This window comes from Coregonus lavaretus, assembly GCF_964263955.1.
Source record: "Coregonus lavaretus genome assembly, chromosome: 35".
In the NCBI taxonomy this organism is placed as follows: Eukaryota; Metazoa; Chordata; class Actinopteri; order Salmoniformes; family Salmonidae; genus Coregonus; species Coregonus lavaretus.
The window spans coordinates 9211231-9220168 of record NC_140022.1 but is presented as its reverse complement, the minus strand read 5'-3'; the positions used below and the strand labels follow the sequence as shown (position 1 = coordinate 9220168).

General features: G+C 41.9%; 1 protein-coding gene across 1 annotated transcript; it reads left to right on the top strand.

Moving 5' to 3' along the window:
* The first annotated feature begins 1019 nt into the window (after nucleotides 1–1019).
* LOC311109682 (histone deacetylase complex subunit SAP18-like) lies at nucleotides 1020–4021 on the top strand. Its single transcript, XM_084152645.1, has 4 exons — nucleotides 1020–1179; nucleotides 1441–1550; nucleotides 1876–1998; nucleotides 3694–4021. The coding sequence occupies exons 1-4, from the start codon at nucleotides 1108–1110 to the stop codon at nucleotides 3857–3859; spliced, it is 471 nt and encodes a 156-aa protein (XP_084008771.1). The 5' UTR covers nucleotides 1020–1107; the 3' UTR covers nucleotides 3860–4021.
* Nucleotides 4022–8938: the final 4917 nt, after the last annotated feature.

Below are 8938 nucleotides of genomic sequence, written 5' to 3'. Positions count from 1 at the left end.
CCCATCATGTACATACAGTACATTTACACACTCACAGAGTCAGTACAGTATGTGTAGATAAGCAGAGGCATACGTAGACACGAACACAACTACAAACACACACACCCATACATAGAAATTCACACATGATCAGCATTGATATATAGCCTACACATGCACTACATTGCCCACTCTCTCTGGTATGCTTTGTAGACTACTGTATATTGACATGCACTGTCCACACTCCTGCAGACAAATCAATTAATGCATTATGTCAGATTTGAGCCACACCTCAATCGCTAGAAAATTATTATGTCTTAACACAAATGATGAAGACAAATGTGAGTTTCAATAGTGACTTCTTCTTCACCTCTCCTTTCCTTTATCTGCATTGACATGAACTGGGAAGTGAAAGAATATTCTCAGTAGACATCCACTTACAGTAACTGAACCTTATTGAGGAGAGGAGATTTAGACTATGGAGATGCACCCCTGTCCCATAAGAATGGGATCCCTGCTATCTGGGATCCCTGGGACGTCCCTACCCCATTGAGGTTGACATTTAAAATGGTTAAGGGTTCAGGTTACGGTTAGATATGGGTTATGGTTATGGTTAGGATAAGGGTAGGGGTTAAGGTTAGGGTAGGGACCCGTGTATCTCAGTTGGTAGAGCATGGCACTTGCAACACCAGGGTTGTGGGTTCGATTCCCACGGGGGACCAGTATGAAAATGTATGCACTCACTAACTGTAAATCGCTCTGGATGAGAGCGTCTGCTAAAATGACTAAAATGTAAATGGACCTCCCAAGGATCCCTGCTAGCGCTGACCATAAGAATGGCTATAATTGTCTACCGCCACCTGTTGGGAGAAAACTAGAAATACAATCATTCACTTGAGAACTATCTTTAATGTGACTGGAGAGATCAGATGTTTATCAAAAGTGGTTGTAAAATTAACTTAACTGCAATCTATTCGTATATGTTTTTTATACGGCAATCGTTTTTGGGCACCTTTCCTACGTCATCATGCTACGAAGGCGGAAACGGAAACAACTATTTGGCACAGTGTTTGCATATTTTCTGCAGTGAGCAACAACGTGAATTAATTCATTTATTTACCCCCTAAAATGGCTCTTGAATCAAGAATCACACAAGAAGAGATTCGAAAAATACCAGAAAAGCCTATCGACCGGGAAAAGGTAGCTATAAGCACTTTATCTTCGCTTGGTTTGTGAGACGGCAATTAGCTAACGTAGCTAGCATTAACGAGCCTGTGTTAGCTAGCAAACGTAGCTGCACTGCTTGAACTGTGCAAGTGACTCCCACTTCAAACTAAACTAATTGGTTGTAGTTCTGTAAGCGGCTATACGGGCATTTAATATTTTTCCTGCCACCACATTTTCTAGAAGACTAGCTACGAGCCTGGCTAACCAGTTAGCTAACTGTTTGTGTGTCCATAGACTTGTCCTCTTCTGCTGCGGGTATTTACGACCAACAGTGGCAGGCATCACAGAGTGGACGAATTCGCACGAGGACAAGTCCCTTCAAGTGAGCTGCAAATCTACACATGGTAAGAAGATATAAGTGGTTGCCTGCGCCTAGGGTCATGTGATAGCCAGTGCTCGACTTGGACTGAAATAGGTGCCGGTACTCATTTTGGGTGCCGGTTCTGTTTATATTATATTTAGGCGCAGGAGCTCCACAATACTTTTGCGCTATTCTAGAAGAAGTGCACGAACTCAAGGAGTAAAAAAATTAGGTGCCGGCACTCTGCTCTGGTGAGCGCCTGCCCAAGTCGAGCACTGGTGATTGTGTTGTGTGTATTATGCAGGGTACCATGGCTACATAGTTTTGAGTATTGTGGTGATATATGATGTTGTGTTATTCGCCTGAAGGATGGATGCCTCACTAAAGGAGCTGACCAGCCTGGTGAAGGAGGTGTACCCTGAAGCTCGGAAGAAAGGAACACACTTTGGTTTCGCCATCGTTTATCCCGAGCCCAAAAGAAATGGCTACAGGTTAGTATACTACACTACAGTCCTAGCTTAAAGGTAGAGTCAGCGATATGATGTAGATGCAGAAAGTAAACAGCATAGTGGGCCAATTTCAGCAACAACTAAGCGTGAGTCTCAACTTCTCTGTAACAGCTTGAAGCGAACCCATTCACATGCGCAGATACTGTGTGTGACTGTGTGAGAGCAAAGTCTTGCATCTCGCTCATCGCAGGATCTGCGGTGCTGCTCGTGGCAACGTAATTTCGTTGAGTCTACCTTAAGGGCAACTGGGCTGTTGTAGATCCAAGTCAAGCCATGTTCTATAATCTTGGACACAGGGTGTGCATGGTTTTGTTCCAGTCCAGTACTACACACCTGGGTTTCTGTTAGGAAAATGTGGCGCTGGACTACATGAGCGGGAAGATTTGAATTTACCGGACCCATATGCGTTGGGTGCATAACCATTAGGGGGTCCACCCACAGTGTTCAGAATGACAGAAATCACATTTAGATTATGGTAATGCATCTTAACAGATTCCCCATTATATACAGTGCATTCGGAAAGTATTCAGACCCCTTGACTTTTTCCACATTTTGTTACGTTACAGCCTTATTCTAAAATTGATTAAATCGTTTTTTCCCCCTCTTTAATCTACACACAATACCCCATAATGATAAAAACAGGTTTTTAGAATTATTTCTTCTTTTTTTACCCCTTTTTCTCCCCAATTTCGTGATATCCAATTGGTAGTTACAGTCTTGTCCCATCGCTGCAACTCCCGTATGGACTTGGGAGAGGCGAAGGTCGAGAGCCATGCGACCTCCGAAACACGACCCTGCCAAGCCGCACTGCTTCTTGACACACTGCTCACTTAATCAGGTTCTTGGTCACCTCCCTGACCAAGGCCCTTCTCCCCCGATTGCTCAGTTTGGCCAGGTGGCCAGCTCTAGGAAAAGTCTTGGTGGTTCCAAACTTCTTCCATTTAAGAATGATGGAGGACACTGTGTTCTTGGGGACCTTCAATGCTGCAGAAATGTTTTGGTACCCTTCCCCAGATCTGTGCCTCGACACATTCCTGTCTCGGAGCTCTACGGACAATTCCTTAGACCTCATGGCTTGGTTTTTGATCTGACATGCACTGTCAACTGTGGGACCTTATATAGACAGGTGTGTGCCATTCCAAATCATGTCCAATCAATTGCATTTATAACAGGTGGACTCCAATCAAGTTGTAGAAACATCTCAAGGATGATCAATAGGAACAGGATGCACCTGAGCTCAATTTCACGTCTCATAGCAAAGGGTCTGAATACTTATATAAATAAGGTATTTCTGTAATTAATTTTTAATAAATTAGCAAACATTTCTAAACCAGTTTTTGCTTTGTCATTATGGGTTATTGTGTGTAGATTGATGAGGAAAACAATGAATTAATCAATTTTAGAATAAGGCTAACGTAACAAAATGTGGAAAATGTCAAGGCGTCTGAATACTTTCCGAATGCACTGTAGTTGTTGCGGAAGTCGGCCTGACGTAGCTGTTTGCTTTGTGCGTTGCTGACTCTATCTTTAATCAAGAGCTTGGTGGGAAGTGGATTAGTTGAATCGGCTGTGTTAGTGTTAGCCTTTTAAAAGTATTTAAACATGGCCTCAGTTGTTTGATTGGATGATGTCATTATGAAAGTACTGTTGTCTCACCCCCGGTCTCTATGGTTACAGAGTGAAAGACATCGGCAACACTGTGTCAGGCAGAAAGGGGGAAAATGACTCCATGACGCTACAGTCCCAACGCTTCCAGATAGGAGACTACCTGGACATAGCCATCACACCACCCAACAGAGCTCCGCCGCTAAACCCACGCATGGGGATGGGGAGGCCCTTCTGAACACACACACACACCTGAACATAACCATCATGCAACAAAACCCAAACCCGCCTCTAAACTTACATAAAGCCATTCTGATCACACTGACTCAGACTCTTACCGGCACTCAGGAGACTACCGTGACTTTCCATACGGCTATCCTTCATATTTGACTGTCCCCCACATACATGCTTTTTTGGGGGGGATTTTTATCTTCTGTTCATATTTATCAGACAACATATATGTAACTCTTTTACCCTCTTGTCTCCCATCTTAGATAATGTGAAATAAAGTTGCCTTCTTACAATAAAACATTTTCTGTCATTCCTTTCTATAGCAATACCGCCATGTAACCAGAAAGAGCGTTTAAGTAATGCCTGGTCTGGTGTAGTTGGGGTTGTTGCAATGTCATAATGGTTCCTGTAGGAGGCAGCATTAATACACAAATACTGTTAACCCCGTCTAGACCCCCTCCCACTAGAACAGAGGAAGCCATTTGGGGCCTTGTTTCCTTTCATCCCAGCTCATCTGTTTCCAAAGGCTCCTCTTGGAGTGTTTCTTTTTTTTTATCCCTACTGTACTCTTTTCCCCTTGTGAAGAGTGATGTAATAAAGCTGTTGGCATGGTGATTAATGAACACCTTATTTCTGGAATCCAGCAGTAATGAGGACAGAACATCAGGGCTGGCGAGCACATCACAGATGTGATGGATCCCTGTGGTCCTGCAGAGCCAAACCTGTACTGTCATCTAGGCCAGGGAACCCCTCTGCCATCTGCTCATCTGGCCTGGATCCAGTTATTGAAGCTGATGTTTATATTGATAAATGTCTCTCATACTATACTTCACTTAGGAGAGACCTTATAGACCCAATAGACAATATATCAGTTGACAGTCATTCTAATTGTTCTATATCTATTATTGACTCTACCAATAAGGATAGCCATTTTTCTGTTCTGATCCACAAAGCCTCTCAGAGTAGGAGTGCTCATCTAGGATCAGTTTGGCCTTTTAGATCATAATTAATAAATTATATGGACAGATCCTAGATCAGCACTGCTACTCTGAAACGCTTTGTTGATATGGGACCTGGTATTTAAAAAAAAATTTCACTTGACAAAATTCTGATATAAATAAATTATTGGATAAACAAAGTGACAATGACTTTCTTTCTAATCTAATAAGCCTCAGTGAGTTTGAAGACTTGTTTTGAAACCTTTTGCCCCCCTCTCCATTCTAAGGTCTGCGTTGATTGATAATGCATCACTGCTAATGTTGGCAGTCATTAATTCACATTAGACACTGCTATCATTGGGTGCAGCAGACGGAGAAAAGGTTATGACACCATTGAGGTTTTTATTAGAGATTAATATTTTCTCCTATTAAATAAGAATCAAGTATAACATCGAAACATGGCCTATATGTTTACAGCTGTGTCCCCTGAGGGACAATAACGTTTTTTTCTTATCTTACATCTCTCATATCTGCATGAGACTTCCCATTTTTTTGTGGTGGTTATTGTCAACATTGTCTAATTATGTGGCAATAAATGCATTGCAGTATAAGTTTATGCATATTTCCTGAAGAAGACATTCATCTGAGGCTCAGTGGTTTTGATGTGACAATCTCATTCCTCCAATGGTTTCTATAGGGAACAAACACAATTAAAACAGTGACATGCTGACCACCGAATCACCCACGGTCAGGTGCGTTGTAGTATAATGCTTCTAGGTTAGGCTAATTTACAGCACTGTTGATCTATTGATTCCCAGATACACCGGAACAACCTCAGAATAGGTTGTCATGTCAGATCAGTGGTCCAGTCACTGGGGTTATTGAGCCAACTGTATACTGTAATAGCGTAATGGATATCGTGTCTCTGAAATGAGAAGAGACATCATAGAGAATAATACAGCAGACTGACGCTTCAGTGGGAATTTGCTTTAACGACAACTGACGTTTGAATCAGAGGAGCAAACCATTTTTCATCAGAGCAAATATCGGCTGAGTTATTCCAGCTGAGCTACGCAGAGAGGCCACGGCGGTATTCAGAGTAAAGAAATGTAAAGACAAGCCCATGTTTTAGGGAGAGAGCGTTTTCTCTCTGTCTGCCTGCACGCCCTCCTGGTTTATTCATTCGACTGTTTCCCTGTGTACGGTGGTGCTACCAGTCCAGTAGGGCTGGGGAACCCACAGAGTTATAGAGTCTGGCTTGCCTTTGGCCATTATAGTTTTCAACCAAAAACCCTTGTTGAAATCAAAATGTACAAAATCTAATACCATGTCTTATAACATTATTATAACATACACTATACAAAATATGAAAGATGCACTATGCAGAAATTGCTCTGCCTTTTCCTGGTTGCTAAAATTCTAATAGTTAGCCTAATTTCAGTTTATGTGACAAAACAAGCAAATATAGTGTAGTGAATCATTCTACCATCTAAACCGCTGTGAAATATATTTTCCATAACCAAAAATATTGTATTTTCAGCTGTTTGAAGCTGGTGTAAAAAAACAAAAGTAAAAGACGCAAAAACGAAACTTAAGAACGGGAAGCATAGAAATATTGCACATAGAACAGATATACTGCTTCTTAGACTTGCTTTCAGTGAGAATGACAGATCTATAACACACATTTCTATGTGAATTTGGTTGGGTCGCCCAAAAAGTTACATATTGCATCTTTAAGAACACCTTCCTAATATTAAATAGTTTTTTGTTTTGCCCATTCATACTCTGAATGGTACACATACCCAATCCATGCTTAGAAATCCTTCTTTAACCTGTCTCCTCCACTTCATCTACACTGATTGAAGTGGATTTAACAAGTGACATCATAGCTTTCACCTGGATTCACCTGGTCAGTCTATGTCATGGGTGTCAAACTCATTTTAGCTCAGGGGCCACATGGAGGAAAATCTATTCCCAAGTGGGCCGGACCGGAAAAATCATGGTATATATAACTTAAAAACAACAACTTCAGATTGTTTTCTTTGTTTTAATACGATCAACATACAACATAAAGCTGGAGCCTGAGGACAGTGTGTCCAAAATAGTACAAGCACAACATCACTATTAATCATAAAACACGTCAAGTTTATTTGAAAATTCTAAAGAAAAAGAACACACAAACACACAATGCCTCAGTGATTAACAGAACTGTTTCACAGATCACAGAACTATATCAGGGTGTCATTTCTCAGGCAGAAATGTAGATAAAAATAATGAAATCCTGTTCCCCAAACAAGTGCAAGAACCACAGAGTCAAGAATAGGTTAAATATACAAATAAAATAAAATCAATTAAAAACAATAGCACATCAACATAAAAACATATAAACATAAATCTGAAAGCGTTGCTCAAACTCCCGTAACAGTCCAGTTATTTTATCTTTGAACCGCTTCATGTCTGCCACATGTTGGGTCGCGCACACATTTTTCAGACAGGGGAAGTGAGCTGCATCACCACCGGCAAGTTGCGTCTCCCACAATGACAGCTTCAACTTGAAAGAACGTATGCTGTCATAATACTGCGTGACAACTTTGTTGCGCCCTTGCAGCTGTTTGTTCAAGTTATTCAGATGCTCTGTAACATCCACCATAAATGCAAGGTCCGGCATCCATTCTGCGGAATGAAATTCTAACACTGGTTTGCCCTTTTCTTCCATGAACTGTTCAATTTCTTCTCGTAAATCAAAGAAACGCCTCAGCACAGCACCTCGGCTTAACCATCTTACCTCAGTGTGGTATGGCAGGCCATAGATGTGGTCTTTCTCTCTGAGAAGGCTGTCAAACTGACGGTGATTCAGGCTTCTGGATCGGATGAAATTAACAGTTTGGATGACCACCTTCATGACGTTATCCATCTTTAATGACTTGCAACACAAAGCCTCCTGGTGCAAAATACAGTGAAAAGTAAAAAAATCACGTCCTCCATTTGCAGATTGCACTTTCTCTCTGAACTTTGTCACAACGCCTGCTTTTTTCCCGATCATTGAGGGCTCACCATCTGTAGCCAGGCTGACAGCGCGGGACCAGTCCACTCCGACCCTGTCCAGCGCGCCGACGAGTGCGGTAAAAATATCAGCTGCTGTCGTTGTATCTGTCATCGGCACCAACTCCACGAACTCCTCGGTGACGGTCAATGTGTCATCAACTCCGCGGATGAAAAAATGGCCAGTTGTGCAACATCTGTAATGTCCGTGCTTTCATCAATTGCAACCGAAAACGCAATAAATGACTTTACTTTTTGCTTCAACTGGCTGTCCAAATCCACTGAAAGATCGGAAATCCTGTCTGCAACTGTGTTTCTTGTCAGGTTGATATTTGCAAAAGCCTGCCGCTTTTCAGGGCACACAATCTCCGCTGCCTTCATCATGCATGTTTTTACAAATTCACCCTCACTAAATGGTTTTGAAGCCACTGCGATTTCATTAGCAATGAGGTAGCTAGCTTTCACTGCAGCGTCACTGATGTCTCGGCTGTGAGTAAACACAAACTGCTGTTTCTTCAGACCCGCCAACAGTTCATTCACCTTCTCTCATCTCCGCTGTCCTTGAAAGTTGTCATATTTGTCGGCATGAAGACTCACATAGTGGCGACGAAGGTTATATTCTTTCAGCACTGCAACATCCTCTGAACACACCAAACATACAGCTTTCCCATTCAATTCCGTGATTAAATAGGATGACCATTTTTTTGGGAACACTCTGCACTCTGCGTCCACTTTTCTCTTTTTTGACAGAGACATATTGGGGCAATGAGGGTGCCAAAGCACATAATGTTAAAAGTAGAAGCCATAATAAATATCGCGGGCAAAACAAAGTAGCTCATTGGCTGCACGTGCTTGACCTACTTGCTCTGCCCCGGTATAAACAGTTTGCTTGCTTAACACAATTGCTATTGCGCCATCCAGTGGACGCAATTGGAACAGCAGTTTATTTTATAGAAAAATTGCAGCGCATTTTTATACTTAAAAAATAAAAATAAAAATATTTTATTTTTATTTATTTTTATTTTTTCGAAATCATCTCGCGGGCTGGATTAAACCCGTTTGCGGGCCTGATCCGGCCCGCGGGCCGTACGTTTGACACCCCTGGT